The 23,659-nt window shown below is 49.4% G+C and overlaps 1 protein-coding gene across 6 annotated transcripts in view; it reads left to right on the forward strand.

Annotated features, from left to right (window-relative positions):
- The window catches only part of NOS1 (nitric oxide synthase 1), a 191,187-nt gene that overhangs the window by 161,486 nt on the left and 6,042 nt on the right, over positions 1-23,659 (forward strand). For all 6 annotated transcript variants that reach the window (XM_055405788.2, XM_055405786.2, XM_055405784.2 and 3 more), the window contains 11 exons: positions 3,790-3,964; positions 4,685-4,823; positions 5,351-5,429; positions 11,622-11,815; positions 13,543-13,712; positions 15,263-15,473; positions 16,357-16,444; positions 17,939-18,060; positions 19,335-19,483; positions 20,970-21,164; positions 22,860-22,978. In XM_055405788.2, the coding sequence (XP_055261763.2) occupies positions 3,790-3,964; positions 4,685-4,823; positions 5,351-5,429; positions 11,622-11,815; positions 13,543-13,712; positions 15,263-15,473; positions 16,357-16,444; positions 17,939-18,060; positions 19,335-19,483; positions 20,970-21,164; positions 22,860-22,978 (1,641 nt within the window). The remainder of the gene's footprint in view (positions 1-3,789; positions 3,965-4,684; positions 4,824-5,350; positions 5,430-11,621; positions 11,816-13,542; positions 13,713-15,262; positions 15,474-16,356; positions 16,445-17,938; positions 18,061-19,334; positions 19,484-20,969; positions 21,165-22,859; positions 22,979-23,659) is intronic.

Below are 23,659 nucleotides of genomic sequence, written 5' to 3' on the forward strand. Positions count from 1 at the left end.
GATCACAGGGTTCCTAGATAGTCAAGTCTTGTTTCTATCAGTACACTCTTTTTTTGGCCATGCCACGTAACTTGACTGGTTGGCATCACCGACTCAATGGACATGAGTTTGAGCAAGCTTGGAGATGGTGAAGGACAGGGAAACCTGGCGTGCTGCAGTCCACGGGGTCACAAAGAGTCAGACTTGACTGAGCAACTTACAACAAAGACCTAATCACTGAGCCACCAGGGAATTCCCCATTGGTACACTTTTTAATAAACTTTATTTTTTTTAAAGAAGCTTTAGGTTTACAGCAAAATTGAAGGGAAGGCACAGAGATTTTGCGTGTACTCCCTGCCCAACCCTCGGTGCGCGCGCGCGCGCACACACACACAGCCTCCTCCATCCCCTACCATGCTGATACATTGATACAGTTGATGAACCCATATTGACACATCATTGTCACCCAGGGCCCATAGTTTACATTAGGGTCCCCCCTTGGTTCACCCTCGAACTGATGGGTTTTGACATCAGTTCATGTTCTTTAGCTTGACATTGAAACATCCATGGTTTGACATTCAGACCCATTTTTACCTTATTAAATCTATCATGCCTAAGAGCAGGGGTTAGCAAACTGCAGCCCATCGGCTGAATCCAGCCCAGTCACTGTATATTTCTGTACAACCCAGAATGGTTTTTATAGATGAACATCTACAATTTATTTGATGACAGAAAATATTCCCTTCGAGCCCTAATTAAGCAAAATGCTATACCCCTCTCAAAAAAGAATTCCAGTCTTCTCATTAATAGCTATATATAACTAGAAAAATGTACCCCATAAACATTTCTATTATATTTTTAATTTTATCCAAAAGCATGCAGAAATTTATTTTCTTCCTTGTTATACAGATATCTGCATAATAGCATCAATTTTGCTTCTTAGCCTACAAGCCTGAAAATATTTACTATCTGGCCCCAATTATAATAATTTTGCCAGGTTTTCTGGCTTGGAAGCTTAAAATAGGAATTTTACAATCATAAGGTTTAGACTGTGATGAAACGTGAATATAGGAGATGACACAGGCCTTCAGATGCATTGGAAAGCATATTAATTAATTCCCCGGGCCATCTCTAAGTGAACACCAGTGGGTTTGAATAGCTAGTACAAATAATTGTACAAATAATTTGTGCAAATAGAGTGCAAATTAAATAGCAACTATTAAGTAAATAACAGTGTGAGAGGGAGTCAAGTATGGCGGATATCTCAAACATAATCAATATTGGAGGGACTTTCCTGATGGTCCAGTGGCTCACACTGTGCACTCCCAATCCAGGGGGCCTGGGTTCAGTCCCTGGTCAGGGAACTAGATCCCACATGTCACAACTAAAGATCCTACGTGCCACAACTAAAACCCAGTGCATCCAAATAAATAATATTAAAATAAGTAAATAAATAGCAGAGGCTTGGGGAACAACTCCCTAACCACAAGGTGTGACTAGCACTGTGTTTTCAAACCTGCATTAGGCTAAGGGCAATGGCTGGGGGCAGGAGTGCAGCTTCTTGGCCCCCATCCAAGCAGTCCCATGCTGGCCACCAGTTCTCACCACCTGCAGGGAAAAGGTAAAGGAGGATCGTGGGTGAAGGAGAGATGGGGAAACATGCTACCTAATCCTACATCCCTCCCTTGGGAAGACTGTGGAGCCCCCAGGAAAGAAGGGCAGGAGAATAAGATGAAGAAGCATCAATGTGGATTTCAGAGGAGGGGATGTTAATCTATGTTAACTTTCACATGATCTCTGAGACACCTGGATCCCATCTCAAGCTCCAATAACAAGAGGGTCCCTTCCCAACTTGCCCTAACTGTTTTCCCCTCATCCCCCATCGCAGTCTTTCATGCGATGGCTGGCTCCATCATTATTTAATAAGAAAGATTCAGGGACAGAGTCAGACTCTGTAAGGAGCAAGTTAAACAGCTCCACTCCTTGACTTGTCTGAAATGACAGTCGCCCACAGGATAGTCACATTCCAACCTGGAAAAAAATGCAAGTTATGGTGTTGTTCGTATCCCACTTGTTCACTTGTCCATCTAGGGCCAGTGAGGTCAAGACCCACAGCCACGACCAAGTCCTGCAAGTGTGATGTCAAGTCTCTGCAGGACTGAGGGGTCATCTGGGACACAGCCCTCCACTTCCCAGGCTTCAGAAAATTCTCATTAACTTGACCCCCATTGATTCCAACACCAACATTTTCTTGTGGCATCTATGCAAACAGACATTTTTTTTTTTATTAAACTTTTTTATTTTGTACTGGGGTATAGCCAGTTAACAAACAAGTGCTGTGATAGTTCAGGTGAACAGTGGAGGGACTGAGCCATCCATATGCATATATCCATTCTCCCCCAAACCCCCCTCTCATCCAGGCTGCCACGAAACTTTGAGCAGCATCCCATGCGCTATACGGTAGGCCCTTGTTGTATTCATTTTAAGTATAGCAGAGTGTATATGTCCATTCCAAGCAAAGAGGCTTTGTGAAACAAATCAATTTCACAGACGCTGCAAAGGGTGGAGCCAGCATATCTATAAATCTTTCATTCCCTTTTAGAAGAACCTGTTCACATACCAACACAATGTATTAATGACAAGTTCTTCTGATCTTCTCGTTAGCACAGGTCCCCAAGAACTGCTATGCTAGAGTTTTTATTCTCTTTGTACTTGAAACTAACTTAGTTGTATGCTGAGTAGAGTCAAGTCTTTCACCGATGTATTGAGTTGGCCAAAAAGTTCATTCAGGTGTGACGTCTTACAGAAAAGCCCAAACGAACTTTTTGGCTAATCCAGTAGATTCATTTTCCCAATTAGTCTAGCTTAGAAAGGGACACGCAAGAAACAGCCAATGGTTCTGGGTCACCCATCCTCCTAAGGACCAACTGGGAGTTTTCTCCTGAGGACAGTGGTACCTAGCAGAGACCAGAAGGAAGGGAGAGCAGGGTTTAGGGGCTCTCAGGCTTAAAGATGGCCTTCCCCAGATGGGTGTGGGGTGGTCTGATCACCAAAGGCTAAACACTGCCCTTCTGGAGGTACCAGTTGTCTTTATCTGCTTGGGCAGCCATCACAACGTAGCACAGGCTGGGGGCCTCAACAACAGAAATTTGCTTCTAACACTTCTGGAAGCTGCAAGTCCAAGGCCAAGGTTTCTGGTGAGGCCTGTGTTCCTGGCTTGCAGACATTCACCTTCTTGCTGTGTCCTCAGGTGGCCTTTCCTCTCGGAGCCTGTCACTGGGGATGGAGAAGAGAGCTCTCAGGTGCCTCTCCTTCTTCTTAGAAGGATTAGGGCCCAACCCTTATGACCTCATTTGACCTCAATTACCTCCTTGAAGGCCCCATCTCCAAATACAGTCACACTGGGGGAAAGGGCTCCACATGTGGATTTAGGGGGATGTAACAGTCCATACGGAGAAGGCGATGGCAACCCACTCCAGTACTCTTGCCTGGAAAATCCCATGGACGAAGGACCCTGGTGGGCTACAGTCCATGGGGTCGCAAAGAGTCAGATACAACTGAGCGACTTCACTTTCACCTTTCACTTTCATGCATTGGAGAAGGAAATGGCAACCCACTCCAGTGTTGTTGCCTGGAGAATCCCAGGGACAGAGGAGCCTGATGGGCTGCCGTCTCTGGGGTCGCACAGAGTCGGACACGACTGAAGTGACTTAGCAGTGGCAGCAGCAGCAGCAACAGTCCATGACAGCGGAACCCCTGCTGCGTCCTCCCCAGCCGCCTGTTCTAGAGCTTCTGTTGTCTCCTTGGCAGGTTCTCTGTGTTCGGCCTTGGCTCACGGGCATACCCTCACTTCTGCGCCTTTGGACATGCTGTGGACACCCTCCTGGAAGAGCTTGGAGGAGAGAGGATCCTGAAGATGAGGGAGGGGGACGAGCTTTGTGGGCAGGAAGAGGCTTTCAGGACCTGGGCTAAGAAGGTCTTCAAGGTAACCATCTGCCCCAGTCTTAGAGACCCATGAGGAATCATGTCCCCAGGGACCCCCAGATCTTTGGTACTTCCCTTATGTATCCAACCAGGAGACAGCTTTAAACAAGTCAGATGACTTTGGGTGGTCCTAAGACACATTTTCCACCTGGAATCCAGCCTCCAGTATTAGGGGTAAAGAGTTGGTCTATAAAAAATTATAGAGCCTTGGAATTTTAGAGCTGGGAGGAACCCATCCTTCACTCACATTCCATACACAAGTAAATAAAAAACATATAGTTGGTTAACCAACCCAGGGGGCCATGCCTCGGGCTGGATCTCACCAATCTGTCTGCTTTGACAATCTTGTTCCTCTTGTGCTAGATCTCTAGTGAACTGTACAGTAGCCACTGGCCACACATGGTCATTTAGATTTAAGTGTAAACTGGTTAGCATTAAATATGATGAATGGATGAACAAAACATAGTGTGTCCCTGCAATGGAATGTTCGGGCACAACAAGGAATGAAGTGCTGATGCGTGCTAAGACATGGATGAATCTTGAAAACGTGCTGCGTGGAAGAAGCCAGGCACAAAAGGACACTTACTGTCTGAGTCCATGTGTGTGAAACGTCCAGAGCAGGCAAATTCAGAGAGACAAGTAGACTAGTGATTCCCAGGGGCGGGGCAGGCAGGAAGAGGAGAGTGGGAGTGACTCCTGACATGTATGATGCATCCCACAGGCAGCTTGTGATGTGTTCTGCGTGGGTGATGACGTTAACATTGAGAAGGCGAACAACTCCCTCATCAGCAATGACCGCAGCTGGAAGAGGAACAAGTTCCGTCTCACCTATGTGGCGGAAGCTCCGGAACTCACACAAGGTATCTCCTACCACCTGCCTGGGGAGACATCCAAGACCCAGGGGTGGGGACAGGAGATGGCAGTTCTCACCTCCAAAAGTTCCTTAGAGAAGGCTTCGTTGCTTTGGTCTCCCTTGTAATACATGTGCGTGTGCTCAGTGGCTTCAGTTGTGTCCAGCTCTTTGCAACCCATGGACCGTAGCCCACCGGGCTCCCCTGTCCATGGGATTCTCCTGGCAAGAATACTGGAGTGGGTTGCTGTGCCCACCTCCACCTTTTAGTGCAGGCCACCCAAATAAACATACTGTTGCTGCTCTGGTCTCTCTCTCCAGCCCTGCAGCGTATTACCCTAAACTTCCTCTTCTCTGCTAAGTTCAGCCAGGTTTGCTTTCTGTTCTGCTGTATCCACAACCACCCACCCCAATGCCTGCCTGACCTCTTTTCTTTTATCTCTTCGTTTCACTCCAGAGGGTCAGGAGAAGCTGGAGACTCTGTATTGACAACTGGTTTACCCCATCTCAGGAGCACCTTTGTTCTTCTTCCCCCAGGTCTATCCAATATCCACAAAAAGCGGGTCTCAGCTGCTCGACTCCTCAGCCGCCAAAACCTTCAGAGTCCAAAATCCAGGTAGGAACACCCTGGTCCCTTCAGGTTCCCTGCCTCTGCCCCAGACTCCACCTACAGCAAGGAATGAACCCTTGTTGACTTCGAGGACTGACTTCCTATTACCATTGGAAGACCCAGACCTCCAGATCCCCTGTGCTGCGTTGCAGCATCTTGGCTTACTGCTTTCCATTTACCAAGCTCCAACCTGCAGGGATGAAAAAAGTAAATGGCTGGGACATCCCTGGTGATCCAGTGGTTAAGACCCCAGATTTCCACAGCAGGGGTTAGGGTTTGATCCATGGTCAGAGAACTAAGATCCCACAAGCCACTCGGTATAGCCAAAAAGAAAAGAAAAAAAAAAAAAAAATGAATGGTGATGATCTCTATGGAAAGAGGAAAGAGAAAGGTTTTATGAGGAATTTTTTTTAACAGAGACCACACGTTTGTCGAACTGCTAATATTCACTCTAATCAGAAATCACTTAGTCCAGACAGCTCCTCTTTGTGGATGATTCTTCTCTGGTGTCCTGAGAAATGCCTGCTCAGCCTCTACTTTAAGTCTTTGGGGATGACGGGAAGCTTATTAACTTACAAAACAGCCCCTTCTGTGTTCCGAGGTCCCAGTTGTTGGAAATTCTCTTCCTATTGTTTATAACCAAAGCATGTGTTCCTAGCACTTCCATTCTGAGCCTACGTTACACTCTCCAGTGACACCCAAAACAAAGTCAGCTCTTCCAAGCGAGAGAGCTGCCGATAGCCAAGGGCCTCAGCCGCTCTCCCTGATCCTCGTTCCTTCCAACCGTTTCTCCAAAGGACCTGGTTTCACTGTCCTGCTGGAATTGTCATTCTCCGACCTGGTCACAGTGCAGTGGAGGCCCTGTGATCACTGCCAAGTGCGCCGAGGCTACTATTACCATCCTCAATCCGGACAGGAGGTGCTAAAGCAGCCCAGGTCCCTTAGGTCTTCGGAACACCTGTCTCCTTACCTAAAATGAGAACTAGTACTTACCTCGTATTTCCTGTGTTCCAAGCAGTTTTGAGTTCTCTCTGTGCGGACTCTCCCAGAGTTTGGAACAGCCCAGGAAATAGGTACTGTTATCACCCATGTTTTAAATAGGAAAAATGACAATTAGAAAATGCAAGTGACCTTTTTAAGGTCACACAGACTCAGTTCTCTGACTCCAAGGTCAAAAACGCCAAACGGCTTCTATATGGATATAAAACTTTTTTTTCAATTAAGCTATAGTTGATTTACATTGTTGTGTTAATTTCTGTTGTACAGTAAAGTGATCCAGTTATACATATATATATGCATTCTTTTTAAATATTCTTTCCTATTATGGTCTATCACAGGACATTGAATATAATCCCCTGTGCCATACAGTAGGAACTTGTTTATCCATTCTACATATAAAAGCTACTTCTGTGAACCCCAACCTCCTACTCCATCCTTCCCCTAACCTGTTACCCCCTTGGCAACCACAAGTCTGTTCTCTATGCCTGGATGTAAAGCTTATGATAAAGTGGTCAATATGGTCAACAGGATGGTTCTCATGTTCTCCCCCAGACCCTCAAACACTGAAGAAATGGAGTGGGAAATTAATGTAATTGAATAATTAGTTACATGTAATATTCAGGGCATAATAATCTCTGATATATTGGGTTGGCCAAAAAGTGAACAAACTTTCTGGCCAACCCAATGGAAAGGGACTCTATATTTGAAATACGCATCTTACTCCCCATTTCTGTCCCATGGAAAAGCACAGTCTCAGTGGTATTGGAGAAGAAAGGACTAAGAATCTACTGGACGTTTCTCTCAGCCACCAACCATGAAAGACCAGATCGTAAAAATTACTCCCAAACCATAGTACATAAAAAGCAAGGTAATTTGCAAATGTTCTGATGCTAAGTTGGACCAAGTCCCAGAATAAATGCCCCCCACCTCCACCAAACCATCCACCTCTGGAAAGGGCAACTGACTGTGCTGAGCGACTTGCAAGAGGGCATTTAAGAAAGGCTAGTAACCAGAAAATAGTATTAAAATCAGTTACAGATTAGCTTTAAAAGAATCAAATGGGGTCTCGGTGTTTAACCCTTTAAAAGCAGACACCACAGCACTACCTATTTTCAGGCCTTACTACCCTTTCCAGCTTTATAAGGGGGGATGGGGTGTGTGTGTGTGTGTGCGCGTGCGTGTGTTTAAGGACTGAGTAAAAAAGTATGACCCTTTCTCCCATCTTCCCCTGCCCACAGCCAAAGTCAGGATGTTTGAGCCAGGAGACTGCATAAAGATATTATGAAACACCCTCCCCACCCCGCTTCCACCCGTAACAAGAGACCCTTAAGCAAGCAAAGTGCTTAAGAGGAAATAAACCACCTTTTGAGGGTGATCCTTGCAACTCTAAAGAGAAAAGCGACTGACCGCAGTTACTGCCTGGCCAGGAAATAAACTTTTCTGTGTGTGGCAATTAGCAAGCAGTACAAAAAAGAGTATAATGGAGCACTAATGGGTGGGGTACGGGCCATGTAAGGCCTAGAAGTCAGGAGGAGGAGGGGAGACGCAGGGTCAGCTTTAGATAAGAGAGAGGACAGACAGGGCCATGTAGGAGCAAAGATGCTGAAAGGGCCTGAGTGCTGGGGTATGTCAGAGAAAGATGGGACATTGTATTGGAGAGTTCTGCATGGGAGGACTCTCAATTCCCGGCTCCTCTTGGATAAAATCATTTCTGTACAGCCTTCCCCATCTCAACACAGGACATCAACATTCAGTGTAAGCCCCAAACTCAGGCTCCCTCTCTGCCTCCTCTGTCTCCCTCCTAATATCCATCCAACTCTCAGCTGATACCATGGGCTTGTCTTTCAAATACATTTCAGATCTACAGCTGCCACCGTAAGAAAGGCCACAATCATCTGTGGTCTGAAGGCCTCCCAAAACCACTTAACTTGTCTTCCTTGTTTCTTGTCTTTTCTCTCAAAGATTCATCTTCCAAATAGCAGCCAGACTAATCTTTTAAAAACGTAAATGGAAGCCCATCCTCCTGCATCTTCACACCCTCCAGTGGCTTCCCACTGATCTCAGGAAACCACCAAACTTCTTGCCTGGACAGATTACAATGAGACCCTCCTGATCTGGCCTCTTCCTAGCTCACTGACCTCCTCTTGTGCCAGTCAGCCCTGTGTTGACCCTTCTTCCAAACCCTCCAGCCTTCTTTCCTGTCCTCGGACGTGTCATGCTTTTTCCGACCTCAGGGCCTTTGCACATACTGCTCCCCCTTTTGGGAACACTCTTCCCCCAAATCTTTGCACGTCCCCTCCTCCTCCTCATTCAGATCTCTGCTCCAACATCAAATCACCAGCGAGGCCTCCCCAACTATCCTTATCTGCTGGTCACTGAGCCCACTGCCCCCAACCTGTCAGCACCCGCCCATCCACATCACCAGCCCCATCCGTGATCTTTTTCAGTTGCTTCTTAATGAGAATGGGGCCCTGTGTTTTCTTTATCCATCACTCTCTCACCAGTTGAAAGTGTCAACAAATTCGTTGAAGCTATGAGCCTTATCACCTCAAACTCACAAGAGACCACGTTTATTCTTTTCATTGACAAACGAACGAACATGAGCTGTTTCCCACCGCCCCCCTTTTAATGCTGGATGTTAGCAGACTCTTCTTTCCCCTGTGAACCTGTCATTGAACAGTTGCTAACTGTGTGTGTGCGTGAGTGAGTGTATGTGTGTGATGTTGCTGTAGGTGGATGTCAATGTATCACAGGCAGGCCATACTCAGGGGATGGGCATTTGTTTGGCTGTTGCCTTTCCAATGCTACCCTTTTTCCCCTCTCCAAATACTTACTTTTTTTTAAGCTTGGGAAAGAACTTTTTTTTTTTTTGCCCGCGCCACGTGGCATGCGGGATCTTATTTCCCTGACCAGGGATTGAACTCATGCCCACTGCAGTAGAAGTGTGGAATCTTAATCACTAGACTTCCAGGGAAGTCCTTCCCCTAATACTTTCCAACAACCCATGTATATCCCAAGCTTTTAAAAAAAAAGAAAAAGGTTATATACTTAGAAACCCCCAGCAGAACAGAGATATAAGACAGTAGGTCTTCAAGCTAGTGCTACCCACTGAGGGGGCAGCTCCCAGCAAAGCTTCAAGGACCAGCCCATGGAGGGGTCCTCAGGCCATGCAGCCATTTAGTGCTGGGTTCTCCAGTCAGAGGCATGCAGTGTCCATGGTCCAACTCCCAGCAGAGCCTGCCTCCACCTCGTGGCCCACAGGCCAGCTCCATTCTCATCCCTGGCCCTTCTCTGCCTTCCAGCCTCAGCCACGTTCAAGAGGACTTAGGGGAAAAGGCTGTGAGCACGAGCCAGCTCAGCAAGTTTGGGGCCTCCACGTTTCTATTTTGTACTGGCCATAGGAACGGAGGCAAATATACTTCTGAAAAAAAGAAAAACAACTCGTGATGATCAGGGAGAAAGGGGGAATTGATTTGCCAGCCTTTGAAAGGCTTCCCGTGGTTGGCACTGGAGGCTCCCAAATTCACAACCCCACAGCGCCCCCTGCTGGCTATCGGCCTCTGCTCATTCCCTTCCTGGAGCTGGCAGGGGGTGACGATGTCTCGCTCTCCAGGAACCGGTAGATTGGCATGAGCTCAGAGCAGAGTCATTCACTCAAGCCCATTTAATAGATAAGATCAGTGCCCCAGGGAGGGCAAAATCTGCCCAGGGAAGGAGAGTGGAAGCCCAGACCCCCACACCATCATTCACAATCTCAGTCACCGAGTTCCGTACCCTACTAAGGACAGGGGTGTCGTGCTTCAAGAAAATACACCCAGAAAAGCAGAGATGCCAGCACAACTATTTTTAATAATGGTGGCTATTTGCAGCACAAAAGAACTTTTGGTTGTGCCAAAAACTCCTTCAAATAGCAAGTCCCATTGGTCTATTCAAGTGCTGATTTACATACCACGGAGAATGTAGAAACTTCATGTTGAATATCAAGTGTCTCTATCAACTGAAAACCAGTTGGCACGGAAGAAAAAGCAGATCTGAAAATGCGAATGTAACTCCAAGAATACAAAAAGATTTGATTTACCCAAGTGTAGTCATCAATCCCAAAGTTTTCAGGCATAAATATGCAGTGTATTGGTACTAAAACTTTAAAAGAACCAGAATAATCCTATTCTAAGGATTCATTCATAGACCTCCTGCACTTGAAATCCAACTATCGAAGGAAAGGGCATGACTCGGCAGGCCTAAACAAGTTTCCCTCTGGGTTTTCTCCTTTGTTCTATAAACTTTATAGTATCAGTGGATTGGGGATAATAAGAACCTGAGCTTAAAGGTCAAGCCCGTTTCCCTTTTCCAGGGCAAGGTGAGGACCCCAGTTGTAAAAGGAGGTGGAGCTTGGGATTCCCAGGAGAGGTGGAATTTCACAGAATGGGGACATCACTGCCGCAGCTCCAGTGGGGTTTAGTGGTTCCTGGTAGAAATCTGGTATCAAAAATAGAGCCTATTCCAGCAGCTGGTTAACCCTGAGGATCTGAGGTTCCTTCAATCGATAAATATTTCTTGAATATCTACTATGTGTCATGCACTGTCCTAAGTGCTAGAATAGAGCAGTGGAGAAAATAGGCAAGTTCCTTGCCCTCTAGAGTTTAGACAGATTCCTAGTCCCCTCTGTTGTCCTCGGGGTGGGGATGGGGAAGGGGCAGGCAGAGAGACAGACCGCATGCCATAGGATGGAGTAAACTCTCCATTCTATGGAGTTTGGTAAGCACTATGGAGAAAAGGAAAGCAGGGACAGGAAGTGAGAAAAGCAAAGAGATCTGGGGACTGAATCTCGGGGTGCTCCAGTGTCCAGAGTTAGGGGAGATGAGAAGGAACCAACAGAAGGGACCAAGGAAGAGCAGCCAGGGAAGAGAACAGGAGAGCCTGGGGAGCTCACGAGAAGGGGATTGAGAAGGAAGAAGTGAGAAGCCGCGTCCAGTACTGCTCTGATGACCACAGTGAGCGCTGGGAGCTGGCTGTTGGGTTTGCAAAGAGGAGCTCATGGGTGACCTTGCTGAAACCCGCCCTGTGGAATTGATGGGGATGGAAGTCTGATTGGCCTGAGCCCCAAGGAGAATGGAAGGAGGGGAGGTATAGCCATAAAGACAGACAAAGGGGCACAAGCTGGTGGCCCTCACCCCCTTGTTCCCCCACCCTTCCCTCCAGTCGATCGACCATCTTCGTGCGTCTCCACACCAACGGGAATCAGGAGCTGCAGTACCAGCCCGGGGACCACCTGGGTGTCTTCCCTGGCAACCACGAGGACCTGGTGAATGCCCTGATCGAGCGGCTGGAGGACGCCCCCCCTGTCAACCAGCTGGTGAAAGTGGAGCTGCTGGAGGAGCGGAACACGGCTTTGGGTAACTACGGCCAAGCTAGTACCCCACCCAGCCACTCCCAAGGGCCCTTGCCTTCTCCAAGGAGTCCAAGAGGCTGTCTGTGCCTTCCCTTCCCCAGCGGGTGTCCAGGGAAGAGGAAACCCGTTCTTCTGCCCAGTTGCCAGTCCAGGCAGGAGAGTAGGTCTCTGTCACCCCCAACTTATGAGACTGAAGGCTCCCCTTCCTCATGGCTGAACGGCCTTGACCCAACTAGCTGAGCAAGTGTCCATTTAAGCCAGGACACCGATGGTTCACCCTTGAGGGAAAGAGTCTTACCTTCCTTCACTGGCTAGACACCGATCTTAGCAGAGGCCACTTGTCTGACTCCCTTCATCACCCCAGCCTTACTGCCCACCAAGGGAATAGCAGCTGAAGTCCACTCCTACCTTCTCTAAGAATCCAAAAGCACTATATGAGGCTCATATGGTGGCCCATTGGGATTGAACCCGATTTCTGATATCAGATCAAGTCCCAACCTGTTTGGGAGCCACCCTTGACATTCCTATTAAAGAACTTTGCAAGGCAAGTGGGTCTGCATGCTTCGTCTCAGTAGCCGTGAGCGAGCTCAGGACTTAAGGAGCTGCAGTGACCGCATGTGGTAGCCCAGGATACAGTGACGCATCTCCTCTACAAGGGAACCAGGACATAAAGTCAGCGCAGAACATGAAAACAGTACATAGTTGAAACCCTGCTGAACATCCCTTAGGAAGGGACCGCTTTGGAGAGACACACTTTCTCTTATGAAATCCAACCCAGCCAGTTCTTCCTCCGTATTGGAACAGTACGTTATATCTTGAGTTGAGCTCCTGATGAAGTAGAGGCTTGTGTTCAGGGCCTCTGTTGGACTAAAGTACACAGAGGCAGTAGTTCAAACATGGTCTGGGGCAGTACTGCCTGACTTTATGAATCTGAGCTGAGTTGTTGTTGCTCTTGGTCGTGTCTGACTCTCTGTGACCCCGGGGACTGTAGCCCACCAGTCTCCTCTGTCGATGGGATTCTCCAGGCAAGAATGCTATGGAACGGGTTGCCATTCCCTTCTCCAGGGGATCTTCCCAAACCAGAGATGGAACCCACGTCTCCTGCATTGGCAGGGGGGTTCTTCACTAGTGCCACCTGGTGACCTTGGGCAAACTCCTTAACCTCTCTGTGCTTCCGTTCCCTCAACTGCAAACTGGAGATAATAATAGCACCCACCAGCTAGGATTGTGGCGAGGATTAAAGAGCTACTAATAGAAAACGCTGAGGAAACGGCATGGTACACAGACAGGGCTAGGTGAGTGTTTGGCATTCTTGTCATTTTAAATGCTAGTGTCCCACTCAGAGGGGTGAAAGGCTGACACCATGTGAAGAGAGACGGAGGGAAGATGGACTCATAGTTCGTGCTCAGGTGGTGGCTCGTCGCTCAGAATATCAAGGGACGGTCTCATGCTCTTTTAACATTTACTCTTAGATTCTGGCACTAGTTTGCGCTGCTGATTTTGGACATGCTCCTGGCATACAGGAGGCGATCACAGGGTCCCCAGGAAGCCTGGCTGTAGATGTGGGATGGAGGTGGCCAGCCAGGGGGCCAGTTGGCTCTGGGGCAGGCGGTTCTTCGGGCCCCATCTCTGCTCCAGGAGCAGGTCTGGCCTCCCTGACTGGGACCCAAACCCTCAGAGCCCACACTGTCCCTCCCCCACCCGTCTGTCACCTCTGTTGTGCCTCTGCAGGGGTTATCAGTAACTGGACCGATGAGCATCGCCTGCCGCCCTGCACCATCTTCCAGGCCTTCAAGTACTACCTGGACATCACCACGCCTCCGACACCACTGCAGCTGCAGCAGTTTGCCTCCTTGGCCACCAGTGAGAAAGAGAAGCAGCGTCTGCTGGTCCTTAGCAAGGTGGGTCCCTGGCCTCATTCAATCTCACCACCTGCTCCTTGGGGAATTTTATGTGGCTCAGCTGGTAAGGAGTCTGCCGGCAATGCAGGAGACCCGTGTTCAATCCCTGGGTTAGGAAGATCCCCTGGAGAAGGAAATGGCAACCCACTCCAGGATTCTTGCCTGGACAATCCCATGGACAGCGGAGACTGGCAGGCTACAGTTCATGGGGTCTCAAAGGGTGGGACATGACTAAGCAACTTCACTTCTTCTTTGTATGAATATGGCAACAGTGTTTCAGCAGATGGCAGCCTTGAGTGAGGGCTGCCGCAGTCTAGTTTGCAGGTCACCATATTAACATTACTTTGCCAACCAAGGTCCGTATAGTCAAGGCTATGGTTTTTCCCGTGGTCATGTATGGATGTGAGAGTTGAACTGTGAAGAGAGTTGATCGCCGAAGAATTGATGCTTTTGAACTGTGGTGCTGGAGAAGACTCTTGAGAGTCCCTTGGACTGCAAGGAGATCCAACCAGTCCATTCTAAAGGAGATGAATCCTGGGTGTTCATTGGAAGGACTGATGCTAAAGCTGAAACTCCAATACTTTGGCTGCCTCATGCGAAGAGTTGACTCACTGGAAAAGACTCTGATGCTGGGAAAGGTTGGGGGCGGGAGGAGAAGGGACGACAGAGAATGCGATGGCTGGATGGCATCACTGACTCTGTGGACATGGGTTTGAGTGAACTCCAGGAGTTGGTGATGGACAGGGAGGCCTGGCGTGCTGTGATTCATGGGATCACAAAGGGTCGGACACGACTGAGCGACTAACTGAACTGAACTGATATTAGCTAATCCATTTTGGCTAGACCTGGCCAACTCCCCTCCTTCTAACAAAGGTCTAACAGAACAAAAGAGTGACCCCACTGAATCTCCAAGTTCTCTGACGGCAGTAGAAATCGCTAATGCTTTTTGCTCCTTCCTTTGGAACCCTTATTGTTGTTCAGTCGCTTAGTCGTGTTCAACTCTTTGCGACCCCATGGACTGCAGCATGCCAGGCTTCCCTGTCCTTCACTGTCTCCCAGAGCTTGCTCAAACTCATATCCATTGAGTCAATGATGCCACCCAACTGTCTTGTCCTCTGCCGTCCCCTTCTCCTCCTGCCCTTGATCTTTCCCAGCATCAGGGTCTTTTCCAGTGAGTCAGTTCTTCACATCAGATAATAGTATTGTTCTTTTGATTCTCTACCTCCAGCCATTAAAACATATAGAAACAACTCTTAGTTCACGGACCATATGAGCAGATGGTTTGTGGGCTAAAGTCTGCCACCACTTCATAGCTGTGTGATCTTTATATCCCTCAGTTTCCCCATCAATAAAATAGGGGTGACAGCCAGGCTTATTTCATAAGATCCTTGCAACAGTGAAAACGTGGCACAGAATAATTCCTATGTAAGTGTTAACTATGACTATTTTTTAATTTCCCTTCTTCCCTGAACCTCCGTGAGCGAGCCTGCCTTCAAAGTTCGCTCCAGGGTCTGGCTGTAAGTTCCTTTCTGTCCCTGTCCGTGGTACAGGGTCTGCAGGAGTACGAGGAGTGGAAATGGGGCAAGAACCCCAACATCGTGGAGGTGCTGGAGGAGTTCCCGTCCATCCAGATGCCCTCCACCCTGCTCCTGACCCAGCTGTCCCTGCTGCAGCCTCGCTACTACTCCATCAGCTCCTCCCCAGACATGTACCCCGACGAGGTGCACCTCACCGTGGCCATCGTCTCCTACCGCACCCGAGGTGGGCAGAGGCGCTGGGAGAGCCCCTGGCTCTGTATTTCCCATCCTACTTCCAGGGGCCCCTGAACATCTGCCTAAACATCTGTCAAGACCCAAACCCCTGCCAAGACCCAAACCCCAGGGAGGAGACCCACCCCTCTCCAAGGTCAGGAAAACTGGGAGAAGAAACATGCAGCAAACTGTCCCCTTAGGCAGAGCCAGCTCTGTGCAGAATTAGGAAAAAAATGAGCTGTGCATTTGGAAGCCTCTGCTCCCAAAGCCCGAGACCCCCTTTTACTCCCTTCCTCCCTTTGTATCCACAAGGCAGCAGCTGGAACAAACCACCACCCTGTCTTCCCTTGGAGTGGGAGGCTCTGTGCTCTATGACACCCAGCTGGTTGTAGGGCAGCCAGATACCCTGGCCTCTGTGCCAGTGTTTTCCATCCTTGGTAAAGAGGGGAAGACGCATGGTGCCTGGGAATTCCCTGGCGGCCCAACGTTTGGGACTGTGGGCTTTCAATGCTGGGGCCTAGGTTCAATCCCTGGTCAGGGAACTGAGCTCCTGTAAGCCACGAGGCACAGCCAAAGGAAAAAAAGTATGTGGTGCCTGAAAGAGTGCTGAGACCAGGGTCCTAGCAGGCCACAGAGAGCACATGGACCAAGGCCCTTGCAGTGGAAAGGACTGGAATCCAACCCCCCTGCACCCGACGGTTTCACAGCCACGGGCCCACCCCAGCTTTACCATTTCCTCTTTGCCATCAGAGCAAGGGATCCAGACGGGGAACCCTAAGGCAGAAACTTGGCGTCAGGGCTGTGAGCCTTCTGTGCTGGAGGATTGGGGAGGCCAGGGATGGGGGAGCATGAAGGACAGTAGATGAGCCATATCACCTCGGTTATCCTGTTAGATGGAGAAGGACCAATTCACCACGGTGTGTGCTCCTCCTGGCTCAACCGGATCCAGGCTGACGAAGTGGTGCCCTGTTTTGTGAGAGGGTGAGTAGCAAACGAAGCGAGAGGAGCAGCCATCCCAAATCTGCATCCTGAGGTCCTGAGAGGGGGTGGGTGGGGCCGGTGGGCCAGCCGGAGGGTTCTAGAGAGGTGGCCGAGCCAGGCAGGACTGAGATCAACATTCAGCATCACTCCCAGCTGTTAGGCAACAGGCTCATGGGGGCAGAGCAACATAGCAGGAACTAAGCAAGTCCTCTAGTCAAATTCAGGTCAGTGCAACAGATACTTATCAAGTGTATGTCCTGTGCTAGCTGGGGCCACCGCAGACAACCAGGCAAAGACAGTTTCAGCCTTAATGGAATTTTCAGGCCAGTGGAATTTCTATCTGAAGCCTGCTGGCCACCCCATGTGTTCCCAGTTTCTTAGAGGCCAGGAAGATTTAACCACCCTCCCTGTCAACCACCTTCCCCTTCCAAACTCAGTTTTAAAGGATATTTCTGCCCTCAGTTAACAGTACTGTATTGTACACTTTAAAACATGTTACAGGGATAAGTTTCATGTTAAGTGTTCCTGCCATAATCAGTCAATCAAACAAGTAAAATGTAACCTTAAAAACATAAAAATTAAAAAATCATTGATGTGCCTGAGCTTAGGCCCTCTGTACTTACCTGCTTTGTCAGCTGATAACTTCCCTACCTAAACTGTGGACTTGGACAGTCATTTTTCTCAGCTGTGAAGGGTAGAATGGTCATGGTATGGGCCATATACCACCAGCACCAGAATCCCCTGGGGTGCTTCAAAAACGCTGAGTCCTGAACCTAGATTTACTATATTGCCAGCAATCTACACCCACTTTGAACATCCCCATGTGATTCTTTTGTACACTGACATTTGCAGCTCCCAGATTTGGAAAATCTCATAGATGGTTTAATTCAGTGGTTCTCAGCCAAGGGTGATTTTGCCCCCCAGGGGCCCTTGGCCAAGTCTGGAGATATTTTTGTCTATCACAGCTGGAGGGTTCTCCTGGCTTCTAATAGAGGCCTGGGTCCTAGTCAGTATCCTACAGTGCACAGGACAGCCCCCACCTCTTGGTCATGGGACTGTATACAGAAAATTATGCAGCCCCCAATGTCAGGAGGGCTGAGGTAGGGAAGCCCTGCATTTGATCCATTCCACTCCCTTTGTGGCTTAGCTCAGCAATGGGGATAATTAGAAAGTGGAGCAATAGGCAGACCCTGAGGATCTCCTGTTGGGGAAATTCCTCAAATTTATGGGACCTCCCAACCATGAAAAGGGCCACCTGACCCCAGCTGAAGAGCTTTAAGTCCCATTGTTTCTACCCAGAACGGCCATCTGGTTTACCTAAGATCCAACAAGGTTTTTCTTTTCTTTTCTTTTTTTTAAATTTTTTTCTTTTTTTATTGGAGGATAATTGTTTCACAGTGCTGTTGCTGAGCTCAAATCTGATCAAGAACTGCTGGACAGTTCTTGATCAGATTTGAACTCAGGCAGCCTCCTGACTCTCCCTTCCTTGTCCAGAGCGCCCAGCTTCCACCTGCCCCAAAATCCCCAAGTGCCCTGTATCCTGGTTGGCCCAGGCACTGGCATCGCCCCCTTCCGGAGCTTCTGGCAGCAGCGGCAATTTGATATCCAACACAAAGGTGGGTTGTGGTCCAGCAAGCACATGGTTTTCTCCCCCTGGATCCTGGAAGGGCTGCCTGAATCCTAGCAGCCAGGAGGCATGATGCTGTTCTGTCTCCTTTGCATCACTGCCTGGAGAGGGACAGAGAATACTGTAGCAACCAGACCCACAGGTGAAGTTTATGGTGCAACTCAAAGGACACATCCAAGCAAGTCATCCACACAACTTGTTGCAAGGCCTGAAACCCCATCCCCAGAAGACATTTCTTGGGCTGTTAAGATAGGACCCCCATCTTAAAATGTAAGCAGTCCTAGAAGAGGTGTGCATTAAGCCTTATCTAATGGATGTGTGTCTCTGGGATGGTTGCAAAGGTGGTTATTGAAGTGCAGGGTTTGCTGTGCGAGAAACACAACAGATCAACTTTGGGAGAGAGGGGGAAAAAAAACCCACAGTTCTGACATGCATTAAACAGAGATGTACTGAGCATCTCATGGATGCCAAGCACTATTGTAGGTGCTAGAGGCGTAGCAATGAACAAGACAGAAACACCTGGAAACACACACACTCTTGCCCAGTGGAATTGTCATTCTGGTGAAATAGCAAACATACATTTACAGAGTACAGCTGACCCTTGACTGACATGCGAATTGTGTGGGTCAACTTGGATAAAGATTTTTTTCATTAAATACATATGTACCATCCGAGGCCAGTTGAGAGCCGTGGATGTGGAGCCACAGATACAGAGGATCAGTGGGTTCGGGGGACCAACTATAGCACTTGAGCATCAGTGGATTTTGGTATCGGGGTGGGTCCTGGAAGTGACCCCCTGGGATACCAAGGGACTTCACTATGTACTGGGCAGGGGTCTAATGGACATTTACTTCTTAAAATAACCCTATGAGGTTAGATGCTGTTATTACTTCCATTTTGCACATGGGGACACGGAGACATAGAAAGTTAATTCCTCAGCATCACACAGAGCTGGGATTTGAACCCAGGCAGTCTAGCTTCCAAGTCTGGGGGTTTGGTGCTACCAGTGTCGGGGAGGAACAGAGGAACGATTGAGACCCAGAGAAAAGAGGTCTGCTGCAGTCTGGACACACTTTACCTACTTCCCTTAGTGTGTGCATGTACGTGTACATGTGTGCGTGTGTGTGCGAGAGACAGAACACATACCCCCTGCCCCAGTGTCCGCATGCCTCTGCCTGTGTCACCCGTGCTAGGGTTCCCAGCACCCTGGCACCCCCACATCAGGCATCAGAGCTGTTGGTGACAGGTTTCCCCGGTCCCCAGGAATGAGCCCCTGCCCCATGGTCCTGGTCTTCGGGTGCCGGCAGTCCAAGATAGACCACATCTACAGGGAGGAGACCCTGCAGGCCAAGAGCAAGGGGGTCTTCAGAGAGCTGTACACAGCCTACTCCCGGGAGCCAGACAAACCAAAGGTAAGCCCCAGCCCGATCTCCGTCCCCCAACCCCAGCCCATCACACACATGTGCCCGTCCACACACGCACACCCTGCTCCCGAAACACCCTCACCCCTTCTGAATTCTCCTCCATGACATTGCTCTGAACCTCAGGAAGCATGGAGCATAAACATTCGACCTAAAATATTTAACAGCCCATACTCTGTCATGCCCCTTACATGAAATATCCAGAACAGCCATATCCATAGAGACAGAAGGCTGATTTGTGGTCACCAGGGGCTGTGGGAAGTGGGGAATGGGGAGTGACACTTAATGGGTACAGGGTATCCTCGTGGAGCAGATGGAAAGGTTGTGGAGCTAGATAGAGGTTGCTCAATACCGCGAATGTGCTCAATCCCACTGCGTTGGGCTGCACACTTTAAAACACACCTGCATTTTACATTATGTGTATTTTATCACAATAAAAATATTTACAAAATGAATTAAAAGGGACTTCCCTGGCGGTCCAGTGGTTAAATTCCATGCTTCCAATGCAGGGGACACAGGTTCAATCCCTGCTCAGGGAACTAAGATCCTACATGCCTCAGGGCCAAAAAAAAACTTTTAAAATAATTAATTAAATATGAATTTTTAAAAAGTTAAACAGTACCTGTCCCCCAAGTAAAAAATTAAACAGCCCATAAGAGGCACTCCAAGTCAGAATGGACACGTGCTACAAGACCGGGGCACATCCCTGCTGGATCTTAGGGAACTTCAACTAGACCCCCAGGGACATCCCAGGAAAGGACCCAGGACAGCCGGGGAAGGGGGTACTCAGAGGGTCTGGGCAGCAGCTACTGGGCACCTAGCATGAGAGTTCATCAGCGTTTTAGCAGCTGGTACAGTCGTGCCTGAAAGTACCAGCTGAACACCGGGCTCACCTGGGGAAGTTTCCTGAACAACCCAGACAAACTCCCTAGAGGCTGCACTGGACACCCCTTGTGCCCACCCAATATTTCCTTAGCTCACCACTTATTCCTGCAATTCCTGCAGCAGCTGGCTTTGCTCAGGTGCCACCTGCGAGCCCCTCCCCCATCTCCTGCTGTCTGTCTGGCGCTTCTCTGGCACCCGGGCATAGGATGCCTGCAGTACCAGCCCCGCACCTAGAGGTGCATGGGTGTGAACACGCCCGGGGGGACCACTGGCCATGGGAGAGAGGAGCTGGTAGAGAACACCCCGCTCTTACGCCTCCAGGGGGCAGCTCTGGGGGGTGGACATGGCCCTTGAGGGTCCTCAGCAGAGGTGAGCTGCAGAGCAGAGGCACTGCTCATCACTCTCCCAGAGTGACGTTCCCTCCTCCCCTGCTTCATTCTCCCCAGTCCCCTGCATTGCTGCACAAAACACAGGCCTACCCCCAAGCCCCTGGGCCAGGCTCTTTTCCCAGGGTGGTGGGGGAGGGGGTGAGCCACACAGCCGGGCTCCTCCTTACCAGTCCTCCCGCTCCCCACCCCCCACACCCCCACAGAAGTACGTGCAAGACATCCTACAGGAGCAGCTGGCGGAACCTGTGTGTCGAGCCCTGAAGGAGCAAGGGGGCCACATCTACGTGTGCGGGGACGTCACCATGGCGGCCGATGTCCTCAAAGCCATCCAGCGCATCATGACCCAGAAGGGCAAGCTCTCGGTGGAGGACGCTGGCGTGTTCATCAGCAGGCTGAGGGTGAGTGAGGGGCTGGCTCCTGGGAGCCCTTTTCTGACATCCTGTCTCCTCTTCCTCGTCTTACCTGTCTCAGTGACTCAGGGGACCCATGATGACATCCCCGCTCCCAACTTCCCATTTATGACTGGGGGTAGAGGATGCAGGTGATCCCAAACCATAGTAGAGAGAGAAGGAAAGATAGCTGGGCATGCAGTGCGTATATTAAATAGAACGGGGAGCCATGATGTGTGAAAATGACAAAGCAGGTGGACCACTAGTAGTTAGACAGAAATGATCCTAACCCAACCATTCCTGTCTCCAGAACCAAGCTGCAGGACTGCCCTGGGCAGTCGTGCAGGTTGGCCACGTAGGGGATAAAAGTCACCACCAGGTTTGACCTCCCAAGCAGCATGCCTTGGCATGGAACTGTGTTCCCCCCAGAAGGAGGGGTGTCTTTTCCCAATTTGCAAAAAGGTAGTAGCAGCCCAGGAAGCAAAGTCCCAATTCTGTGGTCAACTGCCCCAAATAGAATAAACTGAGTCCCAGGCCTCCACAAAGCTCCAAATGTGACCTCATTCTTCTTCCTGCTTCCCTAAATGAGCAGCAATCAAACATTTTTGCAGAAGAAGCCCTTGCTCTAATTTTGATACTAAACCCCTACTAGGTTAAAACAATAACAACAGCTTTCCAGTAGAAATGCCAGAGCACCCTGGAGAGCTGCAGAGTCCCCTACCACTCTGTCTCTTTGCTATAAGTCTTTGGGACACATTTTCATAGATTCTGCAGAAGAAGGTCGAAAAACCACCCCAACTTAAAATGAATCCACTATACAGATGGGCAAGTTTCTTCAGAACCTTTGGGACTAGGGATGCCAGAAACTCTGCTCAATGTGTGTTCCCCCAACACTGCCTTTCCTCAGCGAGGGGTCGGGGGCACCTTGCCCCCTTGTTTAATTCTCAGTGACACTGCCCTCTGGGATCTCCATAATGCCCATCCCTCAGTTCTGCCAAAGGAGCTCCAGTGGCTCCAGAAACCCTTGGATGCCCCAAGTTCATTCTCACTCATGGTGTTTCTCGAGTTTTCTTTTTTGTTTGTTTTTTTCTGGGCAAAGCTGAGCTAAGATACTCATCATCAGATAAACTGTGTCCGGAGAAGCCTCCACTTTGGCAACTGTGGCGTTCCCTGAGTGCTAAGTGGGCACTTTGTCCTTTCTTCCACCTCTGCTGGTCTCTACTAACGCTGATGTTTATACTAAACCCAGCCGTGCCCCAGATCTGATCTGGCAGGAACAAGGAGGAGGGAGGAAATGAGCTGAGGTTTCCCCCGGATCCCCTCAGCTCTTCTGTCCTTAGCACCCACAAAGCAGTAGCACTCTCTCTGGGTGGGAACAAGTGTTTGTTGCCAGCTGGGCTTAGAGAGACCCCATGCCCTACAGGGCAGAGGCTCTTGCTAAAACACAGTCTTGGAGACCAGAGGGGTCTCCAGGGGGCCCTGAGTTACATCTCACTTCAGTTCCCTGATCAGGGATGAACCCAGGCCACTCCAAGGAAAGCACTGAGTCCTAACCACTGAACTGCCAGGGCACTCCGTACACCCGGTATCTTCAGGAACCATCTTCTTCACGGATATTCCATTCCAGGATGTCCGTGTGTCCACCTTTGTCCCTGCCCTTGGATGGCATTTGAAGTCTGATCCCTGGTTGTTTCTGTTCCCTAGGACGACAACCGCTACCACGAGGACATTTTCGGGGTCACCCTGCGTACATATGAAGTGACCAACCGCCTTAGATCTGAGTCCATTGCCTTCATTGAGGAGAGCAAAAAAGACAGCGACGAGTAAGCTGGCTCCCTCCCAGGGGTGAGGGTGGGCAGAGCCCTGACAGACAGAGACGTCTGAGTCCACTGACCATGGCTTTCCCACGCTGCGGCCCCAGACGAGCAGCAGCAGCATCTCCTGGGAATGTGTTACAAATGCAAATTCCCAGGCTGCCCCAGCCCTGCTGAATCTCAATCTCTGGGGTCAGGGCACTGAGCAGTTGGTGTTTTTATGACCCCTGCAGGGCATTCTGAGTTCCCCTCAAGTGTGGGAGCCCCGGCTATGGATGTCAACTTCCACTGGGGCACCCCCAAGTTGAATGATGCCTCTTGCCACTGCAAAATTTGTGTCCTGTTTGCTGCTCCCTCACCCCTCAAATGCTGCTAGCATTCTCATGGATGCAAATTCCAATCGCTATTATTTTGACAATCCCATTTGGGCTCTAGGAATTGCTGGAAATGGCCTGAGGTACCACACAACTGGGATTGAACGTAATTCTTTAAACCTTACATTAATGCCGTGACACATCACCCTTGATTTGTAAGCTCACTCCCTGCATTGTCTGCCTCAAAATCACCACCAAGTGCCCTTTAAATTAGGTGGGAATTCAGTGGCCTTGTTTTCAGTAGCCTAGGGCACACACACTCCATTTCATAAGCTTCCTCATTGTTTTCCCACTTATGACAACACAGCAGTCTTAA

This window comes from Moschus berezovskii, chromosome 19 (assembly GCF_049115385.1).
Source record: "Moschus berezovskii isolate FMDL1 chromosome 19, NW_MosBer_1.0, whole genome shotgun sequence".
Classification (NCBI taxonomy): domain Eukaryota; kingdom Metazoa; phylum Chordata; class Mammalia; order Artiodactyla; family Moschidae; genus Moschus; species Moschus berezovskii.